Source organism: Tursiops truncatus, chromosome 8 (assembly GCF_011762595.2).
Source record: "Tursiops truncatus isolate mTurTru1 chromosome 8, mTurTru1.mat.Y, whole genome shotgun sequence".
NCBI lineage: Eukaryota > Metazoa > Chordata > Mammalia > Artiodactyla > Delphinidae > Tursiops > Tursiops truncatus.
Genome location: NC_047041.1, coordinates 104,960,397 through 104,981,180, shown reverse-complemented (window position 1 = coordinate 104,981,180; position 20,784 = coordinate 104,960,397). Strand labels below are relative to the sequence as shown.

Sequence of the window (20,784 nt, the reverse complement as noted above, 5' to 3'; positions counted from 1 at the left end):
GTCCAAGTGAAGGGAACTCAAGGGACACTGGGTGACACTCTGGGGCACAGCTCACTCCTCTCTGAGTCCTGAGCAAAACTTTATATACCATTACCAAAGAATTTATCTGGGACAGCCATCAATCTCATTAAAAAAAAACAAAGACGTCCTCCGCTTTATTCTACTCCACAAAGGCATTTCCCCAACTTCTCCAACCATTAAAGCGCTTAACAGGGTGTCAGCTATGTAAATGATGTGTTGTATAGCGGGGCAGCACGTCGTGGGCTTCTTGCAAACATCCCTCACTGCGGAGGAGGCCTATGTCCTGGGATGTCCAGGGGTCGGCATTTAGGTGGCTGAACTTCTAGACTGTGCCCCAGGCAGCCAGATGACCCTGTACCTGAAGCCCACCCCAATCCTCCCCACCCTGTTTCACAGAATCTTTATCAAGAAGACTCTGATAAAAAAGAGCCTTCTTTTCCGATATGCTGAATTATTCTGGAAGTTGGAAATCTGGACTGGTTTCCCTGAGACCTGAAGCCTGGCTTGGTCTGACGGAGCTGACGGAGCAAGTCTGGGGGCCAGGACTCAGCGGCAGAAGGCAACTGGACGACTCATCAGACCTGGAGTGGCCGGAATTGCTGAGCAGAAGCCCAAGGTCACCAGCATGCCGCTTGGCGGGGAGAGAGGTGGGCATTTCAATGTTAAAGAAAAAGCAGCGTAGCTGAGTCCTGTTTTTGCCTCACTAATTCATCTTAACAAAGAGAAAAACAATCAAGGTCTTACAGAAAAAGAAAAAAAAAAAAAAAGCGGGTGTAACTTTTTGGCTTCCATGACCCTGAAGAGACGTTCTCCTTTTAGGGTAATCCTACATGGACAGGCCAAAGGAGCTCGAAGCCCCATCCCTGCAGCTGGAGAACAGAGCAGGGGTCTCTCAGGGCAGGGAACCGTCAGGTTTGCTGTGAGGACGGAACCAAGAAAGCGGAGCAGCGCGTACGATCTCGTTACCTCTTCCATCCGGAAAGAACGGAAAATGTACACGTAGTCGCCTGGGCGTCCGACAAACCTGCAACAATTGGGGGTCATTCAGAGAGGGGAGAGCGGGCTCGGGGAGACCCCCAGGTGGGGACTGGGCCGTGTCATGATTCCCCAGGTCAGAGCCTCCGGTGTCTCACAGGCTCTTCCCTCCGCCCGTGTCACTGACTAAGAATCAACCACAGGGGTTTTCTGTTGGTCGAACATGTGATTCCCAAACCAACAGGTGGGTAAGAAAACACAGCTGCAACAGGAAACCAAGAGGCTGAAGGGCAGATAGAGGGAAGGAGCCCAGGAAGGGAAGAAGGTACAGCAGCCTAAGGGCAGAGGGCGCTACCCGCCATGGCAGGGTCACGGAACCACGCTGGGGACTGTGGACCGGCTGGGGTGCAGGTGGTCCCTGAGGCCGCCTCTCAGCCTCCTATGGGATGAGGGAGTAGGGGGCCTCTGAGAGCCTGCTCCGATGTGGGTGCTCTCAGCGGGGCCTGGGCACCTCGGCCCAGCTCCAGGACCCCAGGGTGGAGTGGTACTTATAAATCACATCATGCCAAGGAAGGTGACTTCGGAAGGGGTTCTGGGATCAGCCCTGCCAGCGTCTAGGCGGAGGGGTGGTGGGGAGTCTTGGTGGGTGGGCCACAGGCCCCGATAAACCCAGGACGGCTCCAGAGGGTCAGGGCATGGGGTTCACACCCCACCAGCCTGGAACACCAGCGGCTGCCCTTCCCATATCTTCCCCTGCAGCCCTCATCCCCCGCGCTGGGGGAACCCCTGGAACACCAGCGGCTGCCCTTCCCATATCTTCCCCTGCAGCCCTCATCCCCCGCGCTGGGGGAACCCCTGGAGCTCCTGCAGCCCTCATCCCCCGCCCTGGGGGAACCCCTGGAACACCAGCAGCTGCCCTTCCCATATCTTCCCCTGCAGCCCTCACCCCCTGCGCTGGGGGAACCCCTGGAACACCAGCGGCTGCCCTTCCCATATCTTCTCCTGCAGCCCTCACCCCCCGCACTGGGGGAACCCTGGAGCTCCTGCAGCCCTCATCCCCCGCGCTGGGGGAATCCCTGGAGCTCCTGCAGCCCTCATCCCCCATGCTGGGGGAACCCCTGGAGCTTGCCCCCGGGATCCCTGCTTCCCAGGGTTCTGTTCCCTGAGCTCCTCAATGTCTAGGGTCCCTGCTTCCCGGGTCCCTGCTGCTTGGGGTCCCTGTTCCCTGGGGTCCCTGCTTCCCAGGGTCCTTATCCCCTGGGCTCCCCGATGTCTAGGGTTCCTGCTTCCCAGGGTCCCTGCTGCCTGGCGTCCCCAACGTCTAGGGTCCCTGCTTCCCAGGGGACCCTGCTCCCTGGGGGCCCAGCGGGAGCCAGGCCTCTCCCCAAACTCGGCGGCAGTGGGAGCCACACTGACTGCTCTGCGCTGGGCCCAGGTGCCTCCCACCTGAAGAGAGATGAGGGAGGGGAGCCTTCTACTGGACTGCGGAAAAGCAGTGTGTTTCAGTCACTGAAGAAGCCCCTACCGGCCTTTGAAGAACGCCACGTAAAAGATGGGGGTGTAGGAATTCACGAACTTCAGCAGGAAAGCCTTGAAGATCAGCCTCTCCTCGAAGCTCTTCTCCGTCTTTGGAACCTCTAGAAGGAGTGAGACACGCGCTGCTGAGCCACTGCTCCGGGCCAGGCTGACCACTTCCCTCAGCTGTCACAGCAGTGAGGCTCAGAGAGGGTGAGTGACAAGCCCAAGGCCCCACAGCCGGAGGGAGGCGACCTGGGGCCGCCTGGCTCCAGGGCTTGGCCGGGGCACTCACCGATCTTGGTGAGCCACCTGGCTATGCAGCCGTACACCTCGTCCAGGAGGATGATGACCACCAAGTTGATGATGACCGCCGTGGCCGTGACAGTGACCCGGATGTTGGACCGCACGGAGGGGGAGGAGTTCATGGCTAAGGCGGCGGCCGTAGAGATTCTGTAGATGATGACGCCGAGGACGATGGCGAAGGTCACTGCGATCTGCGGAGGGAGGAGGGGATGCTCTTGGCTGGGCCCCCTTGGGCCCATCGGAACCTCCCCCGGCTCCCTGGGCCCAGCTGTCCCCCCACCCAGGAGCACTTCCGCTGCAAAACCAAGATGGGTGTTTCTTGTCACCCACCAAATGCCATGGGCTTTATGGGTGCTCACTTCACAGATGAATGAGTGGCTAGGTTCTGTTTTATAGAAGAGGAGACATGTTCAGAGAGGTTGCGGCAGCAGGCCAGGTCAGCCAGCGCGTGAACTGGGATTTTCCAGGTGTGCCTACCAAGCTTGGAGGGCAAGGCTCTGCCACTCGCTATGGGGCATCGTGACGTCTCGCCCACTGTCCCCGACACGACTTAGGGTCGCTGCAAACCCAGAAGCTGCCTGGCTTGTGTGACGACAGGCTGACTACAGGGGGGGCTTCCCCCCAGCCTGGATGACCCTGAGTGGAAACAGTGACGTTCTCCATGCTATTGCAAGAGGTGGGTGGGGCGTGGTCTGGACCAGCCCTCCACTGCCCACCATCTTGATCCTTATTACGAGAGAAACTCAAAACCCCCTGAAGACTATTCAAGGAAGTGACCCGTACCATGAGGGCTCTTGCCCGAACTTGCCGTGGCGCAGAAGGGCCCACAGCCTCCCACCTCCTGTCACGCCCTCGCTGGACCTTTTGTGCTGACATCACTTCTTCTCTGCCAGGAGGGGCTGAGCCTTGGTGTCTCAGTCTTCCATTTCCCGCACCCCGTCCCCCGTCGGGTGAGCCCCGTGGATGCTCCAGGCAGGGACCACGTCATCCTACATCACCCCGCCAGCACTCCTGTGCTATTTGGGGAGTGTGCTCCAGGACCCTCAAAACACGGCTGGGCCCACTGCCACCCAGTCATCCTGACAGCCCAACGGCCCTCCCCCCACCCCCCAGTGGCTCCCAATCTGTGGTCTTGGGGGTCCCCACCACACATTTCTTTACCTCAGAGAGGTCCTTCTTGCCGTGTGAGAGAGTGTTAGGGGAAACGGAGTCCTCCCTCTGCTTCCAACTATTCAGGTTAGGGGGCCTCAGATGCCACCCCCAGTGGAAGACCAAGGCAAGCCCACCTGTGTGTCTCCAAGTTCATACGGAAGGGCGGGGGGTGTCTCAGGGCAGACTGTCTGCCTGGCCTCTGGCCTGGGGAGGGGGTGAGACCTCTGGCCTCCATTTCCTCAGCAGCAGGAGGGGGACAGGCAGGTGTGAGGCCCTCAGGCCACTGGGCACAGCCCAGCCCTTGGTACACAGCGGCCATGCGGATGACCTTGATAGCAAGGTCATCGCTACAGTGACCACAGGTGGCCCTGACCCATTGTGGGGGGAATGAAAGCACGGCTAGCATGGGCCTGAGGCCTTCCAGGGATGCAGCCCAATTAACTGGGGATTAAAAGCCCCTAATAGAGCCGGTCACAGTGTTGGCAATTCATTCAAATCAGCAGTGTCCGGATGAACCTGGCGTCACCGGCCCTCCGTCACCTGAGTGGCATCGTCCTGATTTTTGTCCTGTGTGTTCTTCACTTACTGGTTTTCTTCAAAAGCCCTCCGTTTTGTCTTAAATAATACCTGCGAACTCCTAGGTTTGAATGACTAGTTACTTATATGCGTCACTCTCAGAACGAAAGATGTGTGTCAGGGACCAAAGGGAACCACCGCACGGGCCCCAGGGCTTGGGAAGCCCCCTGGGGGTCACTGAAGAACCCTGGCCCCTCCCCAGTTTAGGGGGCTGGTGGAATCCCCCCACCACCCTGCCTAGCCTGGGATGAACACAACTGCCACGAGGATGGCTGGCCCCATCCAGGTGAGCACCGCACACCTTGGTACACCTCTCTCCTTTACCTCCCAGAGCTCACCATGAAGATGATGGAGACCAAATTGGTGAAGTAGGCTGGGAACCGGTCTTTCCAGGTCAGCTTCACCTTGTCTGTCTGCAACATGAACAGGGCTGGGTCAGCGGTGGGGACCATCCCAGCGGAAAGATGTGTGTGTGCACATATGTATGGGAGTGAACAACTTGGACAACAGAAACACGGTTAAAAAAAATGATGATGAGCGAATGCAAACATCTGGCATCCGGGGCCTTATTCCCGATGAAATGCTGCTACGAAATGATAGAAATAATAGTTGTCTAAAAAAGTGAGTCCTCTGTGTACGGGGCGTGATGGTGCCAGAGGCTTTTCTAAATTGGATGATCAGACCCCCGTCTGGGAGAAGCCTGGACTCCTTTTCGTGGCGGAAGGTCTCATTTCCAAGGCCAGAAGATCTAAGCTGTTTTCCTTCGCCACCCAGACCATAATAGTAATTTTCCTTTGCAGAGCAAGTTGAAACAAGCCACCAGCACTCTAAGTTCAAACGCTGCCCGCCACGTAGCAACGGCGGAGAGCGGGGACACGTGGTCCGAAGGCTCTGGCACAGGGACAGCAGGGTCTGGAGGGACCTGAAGTGGACGCTCGTTGCTAACCTGGGATGTTTCAAGAATGGGGTGGATTTTGAATGGGAAAAATGCATGGACGAGGTCAAAGAATGCTGGCAGGCATGACACCCGAGGCCACGCGTTCCAGGGCAGGTGGCATGCGTGTTAATGAGACCAGGGACCACTGGCAGGCAGCTGTGACAGGCACGCTTCACAAGCTCCAGAGACAGCCGAGCTCCCCCCACAAACCCACCACAGCCATGCAGAGACACCTCAACACACGTCACAGCCCGTGGGTACCGAAGGAAGGCAAAGCAACGTGGGTGTGAATGTTAAAAGGATAATACAGCAGTCAGAGTCGGTTGAGGAAAACACAGTGGACGTCGGTCATCTGCAAACACTCAAGCCTCGCGACGGCCCGACGCGACATGTACCAGTTTCACCCCCGCCATGGCTGTCTTAACCCTCTGCCTCCATTTGTTTGCTGGCTCCTCTGGAAGGTGCCGGCGCTTCTGGGGCGGGTGGAGGAAACAAGAGAGCACCGTGGGGTGAGACCGCCACCCAGGCTCCCATCGGCCCCCTGGGCAGCCAGCACATCCCTGGCTGTGCCGGTGGCTGGGGCCGATTCAGGCTCTGGGCATCTTAAACCCATCAGAGATGGCAGAGACCCACATTCTAAAAGAAAGGCTGCCACAAAGGTAATGGAAATGAAAACTCCAGCCTGGAAGCTCGGTGGGCTCCACGGGGCCCCTCTCACCAGACGGTGGCCGTAATTCAGACGGTGCATCTTATGCAAAGGCGAGGATGACCCTGAGCATTTTACGCCAACGTGAAGGAAGCCACACTCGGAATCCTAACACGGCAATGAAGGGGTGCATCTTTTCTTTCCTAAACAAATTCGGTACCATAGCTGGGGGAAAAATTAAAACCACAAAGTTGGGAGCCAGGGAAATGGAGGGGAAAATCAAGAGAGGGTGTGGCCCCACGGAGGCATTCAGGGCCTGGCGTCACCATCAGAGGCTGGCAGAAGTGAACCCCGACCTTTGTTGCTCTTGTGATCAAAGAGCTCGGGTCAGTGACCGGGAATCTGACATGGCTGCCCAGGCCCGGCACTCGGGCTTGGTCGAGCCCCTGACTTAAGTGGATGTGACACGGGCCACTGAGCCCTTTTTTCCTTAGGAAGGAATGAAATCCCATCCACGTTCACGCTACGAGGGGCCACCGTAAAGCCGTGGGGCGGACTGTCGGGGGGCGAGGATGCTGCACTGCACGCGGGTCGTGGTGGCTCACCATGGGGGCCTGGGGGCTTCAGAGCAGCGGCGACCACGCCTCTCCCTTTAGGAGAGGGGACGCAGCCCATGGGGGGCTGTTGGAGCCCTTGGTTCAAGGCCACAGGGCGGCCGCGCTGAAGGCAACGTGCTCGGGACATGCGTTCTGATGTGTTAAGTTAAAAGGCCAGTCTCCTCATTTGGGGTGAGGACTCACGCTTTTGTGGTTATTTTCTCTGCACCCTCGGTCCCTCTCAGACTCTGAGTTCAGGGAAGTGCACCCGCTTTCTGGCTGCAGGAGGACTGAGCTGGGCTTTTTGCTCTGTTACGGGAACTGGGGCCCGAGAGGGGGTTTTGCTGCACCCACTTTGCCCCCCAGAGGGGACTTTTGATAATTAGGACCCCCAGCCACTCTGTACCAGCAAACTCTGTCCATGGGACACAATGACAAGAGAAGATCGATGCAGGGGTTTGCTCTGGTCACTCCCAGAGGCCGAGGGTGCAGATGTGACGCAGAACACCGGGATCTGGGAAGAGTGTCCTGCAATCGTTCCCCATCCCTTCAAGACCTGACTTTCCAGCCTCAGTGAGAGGTGGACAAGGGCCCGGGGCTCTGTGCTTGTCCCGTGTCATATAAAAAACCTCCGTTAAAAAATAACCAAGCACCCCCAGAGGTTTGTGAGAATTCAGGCTGCAAACACGAATGCCAATTTGAATGAGAGGTTTTGAGGAAAAAGAAAGGCATTTGTTATAAAAAAAAAAAAAAAAGGTGACGGCTTCAGGAACATCACAAAAGCACTTCTCTCTCTCATTCTCACGGTCTGTGAGTGAGACAAGGAACTGGCCAGCAGCTCAGGGACCCTGTTGGGCAAACCCTTCCAACCATCATTCAATGTAGAACTGGAGGGCTGGACATAATGACCACCCAGAGCAAAAAAGCTGCAAAGCTACTCGGTTCTTGATGTTGAAATGTTGGCCGAAGTTTGAGATCACCCTCAGGATAGATCAAAAAGGTAGGTCTCTACTCTAGCAAGTTTGACAAATCGGCCCCTTGCTTGCTTTATAAATAAAGTTTTATTGGAACACAGCCAGACCCATTTGTTTACCTGTTGTCTATGACTGTTTTTATCCTACAATGGCAGAGGTGAGTTGCTATGACAGAGGCCTGCAGGGTCTAAAATATTTACTATCTGGCCCTGTCTGGGGGCCGGCCCCCCAACTACACAGTGTTTGCCGATCCCTGGTCTGAAATGTTGATGCATGTAGAATGTTTTACTGCTGGGAAAGCCAACTGGCAGCGGCCACCATACCTCTTTGCTTTTGGATTCTTTCCTAAGAGACTTCTCCAAAACTCTGGCCTCATATTCGGCTCTGGGATGATCCTGCGAAAGAAACCAAGTCAGCGGGGAGCCTTTGTTAATTTTGTGAGTTTGAGACCCTCAACAGGAGCGCGCATGGCAAAATCAGCCCAGACATTCCCTTGGACACCCTTTGGGGCCAGTTCCTAGCTGGCTGTTTGTACCATTTCCAATTTAGAACTCATTGTATGCAGTTCACCCAGGATTCTCCACCTTGTGGGGAACCCTAGCCCACTGGGAAGGCCACAGAATCGGGCTCTGTGTCCTGCAGGCAGGTCAGTCTGCACCAGGCTGCAGCCCATCCTGCAGGCCACTCACTCTGAACACCCAGCCATGAACTGGCCCCTGAGAATATCCCATCTGGAGCCGTGGGGGTCAGAAGAGACGGCAGGAAGTGTCAGCAAAGCGGGGGCAGACCAGAGGCACCAGACCTCGGGGGAGCCCAGAGCAGATCAGCGAAGGGCACTGGAACAGAAGAACAGGGGTTAAGAGAGACCCAGAGGTGGGGGAGGAAACGGAGACCCCTGCCCGCCATGGAAGAGCTGCAGGGAACCACTCAGCAGAAACAGACGGATCAGGTGTGTGAGAAGGTCCCTCTCCCAGGGAGACAGGCTACCGGAAGACAGAGGAGTGACAAAAAATTCCAAACCTTGACAGCCTCCTTCCGGGAACCAGAAACGTAAAACAAAAACAAAAAGATTTCATTACTTGCGTTGTTTTTTTAAGAAACAGGCTACGTCTGCTAAAGATGATATACTTAAGAACCTGGATGAAGGTAGTTAGACGTGGGTGCATGAGGAGGACCCACTAAAGGCTGACGCTACTTTAGGGGGACCGTGTGTTGCTGCTTCTGCAGGTCACATGGTCTAGGTAATTCCCGAGGGAGTGCTGGGCTGAACTGTCTTAGACTCAGGGAAGGAACACACAGGCCAGAGGACTGGGTACGGGCTTCCTTCTGCTCCGAGAGCGGACACCTGGGGTCATGTCGTGGAGAGGGGGCCCCTTCGTGTCGGGTGATTAACCCCAGAAGAGGCCCTGGCCAGCCGTGGGAGGCTTGCTTTCGGGGACTCATTCAGGGTCACTGGGGACCCGTGCCCAGTGGCTCTGATCGCCACCCCACCATCTAGGGTCTGAGCTCTCAGGTTGAAGAGTTCACGGGACGGGTCCCCAAGGGATCGAACTGCCCCAACCCCAGGGACATCATGAAAAGGGATGTTCTAACTCTACTTCCAAAATAACAAGACAACACTCTGCTTTTTATTCTATTTGAATCTTTAGAACACGCTCTGGCAGACAGGCGACCCAGGGCCTGTCATGGGGGATGCAGTTCCACGCCTGTCTCTGCCCCTAAGGAGCCGCGTGTCTCTCGTTGCATCAGCCTCGGTCCTGCCATTTGTGAAACAGGACGATGAGACCCACTGGGGAAGAGGTTGAACCCGGAGGTGGGAGATGGGTTAAGGGACACCTGCTGGTGCCAGGCCCTGCTTGAAGTGCTTTATATCTGCTGACCCAGGGAGACCCCCTCAAACCCTACTCCTCCACCCCTGTTTGAGAGGTGAGGACACTGAGGCACAGAAAGGTTAAGCAACTTGCCCCAGGTCACACAGCGAGGGTGGTGCAAGGACAGCCTGGTCCCAGAGGCCGTCTCGTCTCCACTAAGCTGGTGCCTCTTCCAGCAAACTAGCACCTTGTCTGTTGACAATACAGAGCCTGCACAGGGCATTCTCAGCTACACATTCGGCTGAAAAGTGATCCAGTCTTCGAGGGAGTGCGTGTGTGGGGCAATATAATAATAGGGATGTTTAGAAAGATGATGGAAGAGATTTTCACACCACAGTGAGAATGGGTGAGCAGTTTCTCTTTCAAAAAACTGAGCGAAAGATTTCATAACATGAAGCCATGGTCATTGTGGCCACACCTAATGGCTCTGCTATTTGGGAGGTCTTGTTCCTTTTTATTCCCACGCATATCACGGGGATTCTGGCTGGAGCTGGTAATTCGGGATGGGGCAGTGGCAAAGTTTCTCCTGAGCAACCCCGGGGAGGGGTGTCCACCCGCCATCGCGGTGCCCATTCGATCCCGAATGCCCCTCTCTTTGGTGCACGCAGATGCCCAGTACGTGGCTGCCCTCTATTAGCGAAGGATCTGCCCCACTTCTCAGCCATGTCCGACTGCAGGCCAAGAGCTGGCTCTGAGGATCGTGGGTTTGGCACCCGGGGCAAAGCCTCACGGCTGCCTCTGGGGACTCAGCCTCATGGGTGGTGGTGATCGCCTCCCCAGACCCGCGGTGCTGCCCCCAGACAGGATGAGGTCAGCATGGTGAGCCTTGGCCTGAGTCCCCAGCCATGCTGCTGGGTGGTGCGTCCATGTGAGCATGGAGACCAAAAACACTAGAACAGACATCATACGGTTGCCCCGGCAACTGCGGGGGATTCAAACAGCAGGGATGGGAATGAGAGGCAGGCAGGGAGCAGCCTCGCCTGGGCTTTAGGACCAGGGCTTCCGCGTGAGCCTCCCAGAAGCAACAGGGTGGGGGCCGGGGGGGACACGCGGGGGGGGGGGGGGCCGGGGCGCAGGCGCCAAGCCCACTCACCTCCTCCTCCTCGAAGCCTGTGAGGTCCCAGCGGTAATTGAGCCGCATCTGTTTCCGCTTCCAGTGCTCCATGAAGGTGGCGGCTGCGGGTAGGGAGGAAAGCCAGGAAGTTAGGGGCTCAGAGGCCCCACGACCTCAGATGCCATGAAAGCATTCTCCCCTTCCGCACCATCCGGTAAGTGAGGGCGACAAGTGCTGGACCAAGAACTTCACATGAATTAAACTGTTCAGCTCTCCCACTGACCCCCGAGGCAGGGATCATCTACTGCTCATTTAAAAAAAAAAAACTTATTTATTTGGTTTATTTATTTATCTGGGTCTTAGTTGCAGCAGGCGGACTCCTTAGTTACAGCACGTGGGCTCCTTAGTTGCGGCTCGCCGGCTCCTTAGTTGTGGCATACGAACTCTTAGTTGCAGCTTGCCTGTGGGATCTAGTTCCCTGGGCAGGGATCGAACCCGGGCCCGCTACACTGGGAGCACAGAGTCTTATCCACTGCACCACCAGGGAAGTCCCTATTGCTTACTTTACAGTTGAAGAAACTGAGGCACAGGGAAACCGAGTCCCAGACAAGGTTGTTCTGCCAGCCGGTGAGGGGCTGGGCAGGCTGGTCCCAGAGCTCTTGCTCTTAACCATCCTGCTCCATCGATCTTGGGGACCCCAAGTCACAGGTGGGGTCAGAAAGAGTGAAAAGGGAGCCAAGGTCACTCACTCAAGTTTCAAACCCCTGCAGGTGGCCTGACTTTAGAGCTGCACTCTTAGCTGCTACATCCTGCTTTGTGTTCCCAACAGACTAAGCATATTTCAAATGCCACCTCCTCCAGGAAGCCTCCAATCATCCCCCTCAGTGTCAGGAAAGAAACCAACTCCTCTTGGGACCTCTCCTGCTCATGCTGTTCATGCCACCTTCCATTGTGATCCCTGTCCCATGTCTCGTGGCCCTTCTGGGGTGTGGGGCAGGGATGGGGCCTTGTCATCTGGGTCCCCCATGGAGAGCCCAGTGTCAGGCACAAACAGGTGCCTCAAGAGAGCTCACTGAATGAATGAATGGCTTTTATGAGTAGACACTTGCAAATGGAGATACCACTGACTGAAACACTTATCATTAATTCTTCCCACCCACAAGGGAAAATCAGCAGAGGCTGAAGGTTGGAGTGGTGATAAGGGTGGCCATAAAGCTAACCAGAGCTCCGGATTCTTGAGCTGCTATGTGCCAGGCACTGTTGAAAGAGCTATCACATGAAGTATTAATCTCATTTAAACCTCATAGTAATCATAGGAGGGAGCTGCTATAATTCTCCTCATTTTACAGGTGAGAAAACTGAGGCTCGGCGGAATTAAATGGCTTATCTGATAAGTGGCAGTGTCAAGATGGACATTCAATGAGGACTTCAGTGCAAATTCTCCAATGTCATCCTTCACCAGGAACGAATACAGGCGTTGCACCTGGCAAGAGATGGGTCTGAATCTGATTCACCTCCTGGTTCAGAGAACATGCCCAGCTCCCCATTAAGGTGAGGTGAGAACAGGGCCTCCGAGCTTGCACAGATCTGCGCATAACGGGTATCTGCCCATCAAGTATTAGCCACGGTACCAACCAGGTCCAGCCAGGAAACGGGAACCTCTTAGGTCTTTCGGACTGGGGTAATTTAATCCTGGGACTTGGCCACATAGACAATGGAAGAGCTGAGAAGACAAGCAGCGGATGGTGAGACCCCCCCAGAGATTAGTGATAGCAGGAAGCTGCTGCCTACCGAGGGGTGGCGGGACCATGGGAGGTGGTGTCCCCAGAGCCAGAAACTGGAGCTGCCCAGAAGAAGCTAGGATCATGGAGGAAGGGCTTTCTGGAGGGAGGTAGAGCCATGGAGAAGGCAAAACCGTTGCCAGAGGTGCCCCAGGAAGCAGAGGAAGAGGAGGAGAAATACCCTGGCTTCTCTCCCGCCTTCTGAGCCCCCCCCATCAGGGCTTCCCATTGGCTGAGCCTTCCAGGAAATGGAACAGCAAGGGAGCCTGGGAAATGTAGTTCCCTGTGATACAAATGTACTCTCAGCAGACACATAGGGCTGGTGGGGCAGGCCCATCTGCAGCCTGCACTGCCTCCTAAGAAGGAAGGTGTGAGGATGTTTCCTCCTGTCTCTTTCAACGTGTCCCTGGGTCACTGTAGTGGAGGCCCTTGGCTGGGGCCCATTCCCACACCGCCACCAGTTCTGGAAGGCCCGTCTCTCCTTCACTGTGTTCTGACAGCTGTCTCTCTCCGGCCTCCTCTGCCTGCCCATGGCAAGGCCTCCTTTGAGACCTTGGGCTGAGTGGGGGAGGAGGGCTGGCTCCATGCACAGCAGGGAAGCTGGCCTGTTAACCTTCCCTGTCTCAGCCTCCCCATGTCTCCCCATTCCTAGGCTCACCGACCCACACCTCTACCTCCTGGACCTCCCCCTCCCTCCACTCACCAGCCTGCAGTGTGATAACTGTTACCTTTTAATGAGGACTCAGCCTGCACCAGGCTCTGTGCTAGTGATTTAGCGACACCAGTTACACAAAACCTCAAAACAACGCCATGCAGTAGGAGTGATTTCCACTCACTCTTGCAAATGAGGACAGAGACTCAGAGGATTAAATGCTCTGCCCAAGGTCAACTTCAGGTTAGCAGCAGGAGTGGGATTTGAACCGAATTCTATTTGACCCCAGAGTCGACACTTAACCACCGTACTTGACCGACGTTCTGCACAGATATTTGATTTTCTTTACGGGAATGACAACTATGGTCGTAATAAGTCTGATGATTACAGCAAAACTTGTATTGCCATGTTATGGATGAGGAAATGGAGGCACAGAGAGGTTAAGTAATTTGTCCAAGGTCACACAGCTAGGCAGCTGGTATTTAAACCCAGGCATCCTTGCTCTAGAATTTTACTGTTAAATGTCTTAAGATAGATACAAGGGCCCTCTCCCAGGGGTATCTGTAGGTTGACCAGGACCGAGAGTGGACCTGAGGTCACACCCTGGAGGCCAAGGAGTGGAGATAGTACATAGACAAGGCTTGTTGTGCTCGGCTATGTTTAAGAAATGCAGGCATTTTTTATAAAATCATGAGTTTCCTGCTTCTCCTTTAAAAATCAGAAACTGTGGCACCAGGAGGCTGGAGCTGAGGAGTGTCAATCCATTTGTCAAGGTTTGGGCGTGCCTTCTCTGCTGGGCCACAGACCCCACCATGCCCTATTGCCTGGGCTCTCGGGCTCCGAGTTTGCCACGCCTTTGCTCTGCAGCAAAGGGGCGGAGCTGTGACGTTCAGGCTTAGCCAGTAGGACAGGCGATGGGAAGGCTCATGCTGAGCTGGGGGCAGTCCTGAGGTCTCAGCTCAGAATCAGGCATCTTGAGCAGCGTGAAAACTCACCTGCTACTGGACTGGGCAGAGGCAGGAAGAAAACCGAGGGCCCCTCCTTTGCAGCTGTGCTCCTGCAGCCCTCCCTCTCTATACCAGCCATGTGGACAGCAGTGGGTCCTGCCAGGTTCCCATCCCTTCCCTTCAAGGTACCCAATAATAGTTCTCCTGGCTGACGTGCCAACTACATCACACAGACGTAACGCGGTGTCTACCTGGTGTCAGGTGCTGGGTATGCTTGGGGCATCTCCTTTCATCCCACCCGCAAGCCCTCAGCACAGAGATAATGCACTCCTTCACACCAATGGGTAAACTGAGACCCTGAGGAGTCAGGTGACTGGTTAATATACAGCAGAAACCTCGATCCAGGACTTCTGACCCCAAGATCGACTGGGGTTAGGGGTGTGGCTTCCCACCCACATGAGGACAAGCTGTGGGCCAAACCCGGTCCAGGGTACAAAAGACATGAAGAGATGGCCTTGACCCCAGCAGCCATACGAGGGGGCCAAGGAGACAAGACCATCCCCCCAAAATCCAGAACGCAGAGGGCAGTGCAGCAGGAATCGCAGGTAGTGAAGAGGGAACCCAGGCCAGGGCGCAAGCAGGTGTTTGAGCTTCTCCCTTCAAACACTTGTTTTAATGACACAGTGTTAGACAAGCACATTCCTGTAGAGGAGCCCAGAGGCAGCAGGTGAGCGATGGACCCTGGATCTACCATGGCTCGAAGCAGGTATGAGCTTGGGCATGGGCCCGCGCCCCCCCCACCTGCCTGCCAGACTCAGTCACCACGTGTGTACAATGGGCTTGATAACAGTGCCCGCTGTGGGGCCTACGGTGAGGCGTCCATAAGCCGATGTGCCGCGGAGCCCAGGGCAGGGCCCACCCGTGGCAAGGGGCTCGACGGAGGAGCGGTCCCACGACCCGGCTCACCTGAAGGATCTCCATCGCTTCTCATTAAGTGGCTGACGATAGAACAAAACATATGGTTGGTTCCATTTATACAAAGCACCCAGAATACCTACAGATAAATCCATCATAGAGGCCGAAAGCAGACTGGTGGTTGCCAGGGGTGGGCACAGGGGGAAAGGGACAGACTGTTAAATGGGCGCCAGGTTGCCACCTGGGAGGATGGTGGTCATGATGGCAGGACACGGTGAGTGCCACCGAACTGTGCACTTAAGACAGTTAATTTATGTAAATTTCACGTGAGTTAACAAAAAAAAGAATCACAGAACAATGGGTACAGATTGTGCTTATGGGCTTCAGTGCCCCTGCTGTAGGCTGGAGCTGCAGAGAAAATGGACCAGGACACACCCGCATGGTTACGTGGGGAAGGGGCAGTCTGTCCATTTCCCCCCACCCCGGATTTCTTAGAGTGTGGGCTGTACCGGAAGCCCCACCGCAGGGGGCTTGCTGAAATACAGATTCCTGGGCACCACGCTGAGCTGGAATCTCCGTTCTGGACAAGCTCTGCGCGTGGCACAGTCCACACAGGCGTCGTCCACACAGGCGTCTGGACGCACTGACCTACTCACCGTCTGCCCTTTCCTTCCGTCCATCTCTCTATCCATCAGATGAGCTGCTGGTCTACCCCCCACAGGACCCCGGGCCTCTGCTTCGGCTCTCCTCCCAGGCTGCATCCCACCCTACCTCCCTCGGGCCCAAACTGCTTTCACTCCCAGGCCTAACCCCAATTTCCCTAATTCCGGTTGCTTCCTGGGCTGGCTGCTGCCCCCCCCCCAACCTTTCTGAGCTTTCACCCTCCCCTGAAACGCTGTTGCTGACCCTGTGGCACGATCTTGGACGTGTCATTAGACGCTCCCGGTTCGGCCGTCCCGTGGTCCTTTGTGCCCGTTGGAACCTCACAGGCTCTCAGGCCTGCCGTGGGAATCTCACAGGCCACGGAGGGAAGGCTCTGATGGATGCTGGGGCGCTTCTGCGGCTGCCCGGAGAACAGCCCCGTCTCCCTGGTGAGGTCCAAGCTCCTTATGGGCCGGGGTCTTGTCTCCCAAACCTGTACCAGGCACTCTTGAGCCGCTGAGGCCCCGGGGGGCAGGCAGGGCCGCACCCTCCTTAAAACAAGACCCCTGAGAGCAGAGACCAGCTTCTCAAACCTCTGGCTCTTGACAGTCCGACATCTGCTCAGCACAGACTCCTTTCTCTGAATGTGGAGATCGGAGATGCATGGCCTCGGGCTGCAGGAACCGGACAAGAGAGTGACCTGAAACTGAGCGGGGCCCTGTGGGGCTTCCCGGCATGGAGGTCCTTTTTGTTCCCCATTTCTTATAGGCAAGACTGCAGCCCCCATGACCATCCCTGAATTCCGAAGGGTGGATTCAAACAGCTGCTAATCAATGGAGAAGAAGCCAAGCAACCGCCCGAAGCAAGATTAAAGGGACCAGAGAAACTCATCGAGATCAGGAGACGACCGCTGGCCTTCCCTGGTGGTCCAGAGGTTGAGAATCCGCCTGCCAATGCAGGGGACGCGTGTTCGAGCCCTGGTCGGGGAACTAAGATCCCACACGCAGTGGGGCAACTAAGCCCGCGCGCGGCAACTACTGAGCTCCGCGCCTCAACTAGAGAGAAGACGGCGCACCGCCATGAGGATCCCGCATGCCGCAACTGACGCCCGACACAGCCAAAACTAAAATAAATGAAAACATCGGGAGACGACCACCTGAGATGAGATTAAGGGACGGCAGGCCCTGCTCGCCACACCCTAATCTTGTCAGAGAACCCCCCCCGCCCCCGCCCTTTGAACCGCCCTTCATCAAATCCTCTGCGGGGGGACACACACAGTTTTTCAAGGCAGAACCGGTGTGTCCCCCTTTGCCTGGCAAAGCAATAAAGCTCTCCTTTTCTACTTCACCCAAAACTCTGTCTCCGAGATTTGATTCGGCACTGGGCCACAGAGAGGCCGAGCTTTCGGTCACAGACCCACCTGTCGGCCCACAGGGGAGACAGGGCTCCCGCACAAAGGCCCCCCGCCCTTCACTTTCTCACTGATTCTATTTATTTATCCCCTGAACAAGTGTTCGCGCACAAACCCGCTGCTGGCCTTTGAATTCCAGCAGAGACTCAGTCTCTCTCCCTCCGTCCGCACTGGGTGACTCAGCCGGTGACCTGCCCACTCCACTCAGAGTCTCGGGGGCAGCGAGGAGGGGTTTCAATCACACCTGTCACTCCACTAATGCCGGGACCATCTTTCTCCAGCTCCTTGCAGGCAGGCTTAAATCAAATAGCCCCCTTTGTTCTGCCTGGAACTGACAAGGCTTTAAAACCCCATTATTATGCTATAATTTCAGAAAATCGATCCCGGCGGGAACAGCTAAATGGAGCTCAAAGTTTCTTCGTGTGACACCTTCCTGAATGAAGGCTTTGAGTTGTCATAAATCCCAGGCAGGGGAGAGCTCAGCCAGAGCTCACAGCTCCAGGACCAGCGGGTCAGCCTCTGGGCAAACCAGACCCCACAGTGGAGCTGAAGCAACATGAAAACAGCGGCCAGAGGTGACTCCTGGGGCGGCAGAGCCCCGCTACTGTCAGTGTCAGGTTTGGGGTTGCTCTCTGTCACCATGCGAGCAGAAGCCTTAACAGCTGGAGGACAGGAAAAGAAAGAACACAGTGGGATAAGAAACACCAGTGGGAAAATGATCCTTTAGAGGGTAATGAACAAGTAATTGAATAAGGGACTAAAAAAACCCCCTCAACAATGGCAAGCTCGCTGCTAATAACGGCTGACAGAGTAAAGTGTGAAAGAGCCCGGGGTGGGTGGAGGGACTGAGGCTCCCTCCACCCTGGGGGCAGGGACGGATTGTCAACAGGCCCCTCTCAGCCCAGCAGGCCCTTTCCTGTTGCTTCTGTCTTGATTTATAATAAGCTCCTCTTTCCCTAAGTGCTTCATGAGAGTGGTTTGGCTTTTTTGTTGTTGTTGTTTTCTCCCCCAAATGGGGCTGTGTAGACTGAACTTGCCCTTGACAGACAGGCACCTCTGTTGTCGCCTATGGTGGAAGTGGAGCTGGAGGACGTGAGGACACACAGCGGAAACACAGATTTGCCCGTTTCGCTGCGTCTTGGATAGGGGAAGGATGGGACCATCTGTTTTTCTCCCAAGGATGGGGCTGCTGGTAAGGGCTGGCCAACACCTTTGAGGCTGTGAAGTGGTACCCCTCTGCAGACAGTAGGTGCTCAATAAAGAAGCATGATGTGACCAAGCTGGCTTCATTGAGGGGGTGCGCAGAATTCAACCAACTCCCTGCCTCCTGGCGGGTTGAGTGGCATTGCTGCCTGTGTGCCCCTCACCGCCTGCTCATGGTGAATCTCTGCTCCCCCAGGAGGGCACAGAAGGGGGGTGGAGGATGTTTGGATGGAGAGGTGAGACCAGGGCACTAGCCTGGACCGCGAAGGCCGATGGGCCAGGCACGGATCTATCATGTCTGCTACAAATCTGCTAGCTGTGTGATCTTGGGCAAGTCACTTAACCTCTCTGTGCTTCCCTGTCCACATCAGAGAATAACAGGGTTTCTCTCCAGGGTTGTTGTGGGGACCAGTGAGGTAGCCTGTGCAGAACTCTGTGGAGAACTCTGGAGGGTGAAAGGGAGCCTGTTTGTTTGGAGGGAGCTGGGGAAAGTATTCCAGGTGAGAGAATGAATTTAAGGTAAGCCTGCCAGGAATAAGCACACACATGAGCTAGACCTGATTAGTAACAGAGGGAGTAAAGCCCAGGGGTCAAGTATTTGGGGCTGGGGAGCCAGAACGCTGGGGTTCAAGTCTTGCCTCTGCCTCTTGTTAGCTTGTGTAACCCTGGGAAAGTTGCCTCAATTTTTTCATCTGCTAAATGGGGTAGTAAAGCCTGTTTCCCTCCTATAGTTACTGGGAGAATTAATGAGTCGCTCACATAAGATGCTCAGGACAGTGCCTGGCACACACTAGGAACCAGCCAACCAAAGCTAGCGTTCTTTTCTGAAGGAGATGAAGTGATGTAATTCACAGAGGCCCCCAGGCACAAGGTGACAGGTTAGATCTGAGCTCCAGCCTCCAAGGGTCTAGGCTGTTTTCACGTTTTCAAGAAGCAAGGGCTCACTGATCCGACGCAACAGCTAGCACGACATTACAACTAGCACCAGGTACAGCCCTAAGACATCACAAGACGTGACTCATTTGACATTCCCGACCACTGTCTCCATTTTACAAACGGGGAACCCAGGGCCCAGAGAGTTGAAGCAACTTTCCTGAAGTTGCACAGCTGGCGGGTGACAGAGCTGAGAGTTGAACCCGAGTCTGGCCCAGGGACTGGCACTATTACCTGCTGACTAGCCATCCTGGCTCACAGCCAACGCAGCTGGGTGTTGAAGTGGACCAAACCGTCAAGCCGGCAGCTGTGCAGCTGGGCTCCACCGTGGACGTGAATGCTGCCGGGTGAGCCTCCCCCGCTCGGAGCGGGGGAACCGGGAGGCTGGGTGCCCAGCCAGGAGGTGTTCCAGCCTCAGCTTGGAGCTTCCTGGGCCCCGATCACAGAAGAAGGAAGGGAGCCAACCAGAGATCTTGAGGAAGGCCAGGGAGGCTGGCAGTGAGAGCAGAGGGTGGTGGGGGGCAGGGGCGTGGTTCTGATAGACGCAGGGTCCAAAGAGACAGGGGTGGGCAGGGGAGGCGGAACAGGCTCAGGGCAGCGTGGGCTCCAGTCCTGGCCCTGCCAGTGGAGACCCACTTTCCTCATCTGTGACATGGGGACAGTTTCTCAGCTGTGGGATAAGGTGGGATGAAGCGCAGGTAGCATCCAGCCCAATGTCAGACACGTACACGTCCGCTCCGTGAAGACGGCCACTGAGCCTAAATCTATAGGCAGGCTGATCCCAGAATTAATCGTCCGAGCAGCGTGTGGTGCGGGGCACCTTCTCATAAGCCGCCACGAACCACACACAGACATCACCTCCCCATGCTCTGTGGTAGCCCCGGCCAGGACTCCTCCAACCTCAGCTTGAATGCCTCCTGAAACAGGGTGCTCACCACCTGCCGGGCCAGCCCAGCCCAGCACTCACTGCTGGAAATCTCTCCCTTACGCTGAGCTGGTGACCTGTGACTCTCATTCTCAGCCTCGTTAGGAGGGCCATCACGTGCCCATGACGACTGCGCTGATCGTGAAGCTGTGCTTCGAGCTCCCAGAGCTTGGGTGTATGGACAGCCCTGGGTGTCCCTATTACCCAGGTGTCTGTGGGCTTACAGGCCGCTGCTGAGCCGGGGGGGAAGGATGTGGAGGGGTGATGTTCATGAGTGGGGCGGGGGCTGTCATTTGTACCCCTGTGCTCCACGCGACACGGGCTTCGCCAAGCCCGAGGCATCTCCTTAGCTCACAGGAGGGGTGGGCACGAGAGCCCGCTGGAATGAACAGAGTCTCCTCCATCGCAGGCCCTCAGTTTGGCACAGCTGTTACTGGGCGTCTAGGCAGGACAGTGGGAACAGACGGAACACAGTCGGGGAGCCCAGGGCCAGGGAGGGAGGGCGCGAGAGGCCCGCTAACGGCCGCTCTTACACTTTCTCACTGGCTTTCTTCCCCCACGGTGCCGCCCTCGGGAGAAAGAGCTTCTCGCTCCACGTGCAGGTGGTTGAGCGTCTGCCCCGGAGCTCACGTGGGTCTCGAGCGAAAGCCCCGCCGCTGTCCCCAGTCACAGCTGGGTCAGCCTCCCTCTATCACCTCCCCAGCCGCTTCTCACGTAAGTTGCCGTCTCTGACTCAAGTTTAAGACGAGAAA

The 20,784-nt window shown here is 56.1% G+C and overlaps 1 protein-coding gene across 15 annotated transcripts in view; it reads right to left on the bottom strand.

Moving 5' to 3' along the window:
* Positions 1–20,784, bottom strand: part of ANO1 (anoctamin 1) — a 160,794-nt gene that overhangs the window by 21,565 nt on the left and 118,445 nt on the right. For 6 of the 15 annotated variants that reach the window (XM_073809310.1, XM_073809313.1, XM_073809316.1 and 3 more), the window contains 8 exons: positions 10,663–10,745; positions 8,719–8,730; positions 8,022–8,093; positions 5,878–5,955; positions 4,884–4,958; positions 2,807–3,008; positions 2,522–2,633; positions 988–1,045 (listed from right to left, as the gene is read on the bottom strand). In XM_073809310.1, the coding sequence (XP_073665411.1) occupies positions 988–1,045; positions 2,522–2,633; positions 2,807–3,008; positions 4,884–4,958; positions 5,878–5,955; positions 8,022–8,093; positions 8,719–8,730; positions 10,663–10,745 (692 nt within the window). The remainder of the gene's footprint in view (positions 1–987; positions 1,046–2,521; positions 2,634–2,806; positions 3,009–4,883; positions 4,959–5,877; positions 5,956–8,021; positions 8,094–8,718; positions 8,731–10,662; positions 10,746–20,784) is intronic. The other 9 variants (XM_073809315.1, XM_073809320.1, XM_033861350.2 and 6 more) reach the window with 4 other exon arrangements.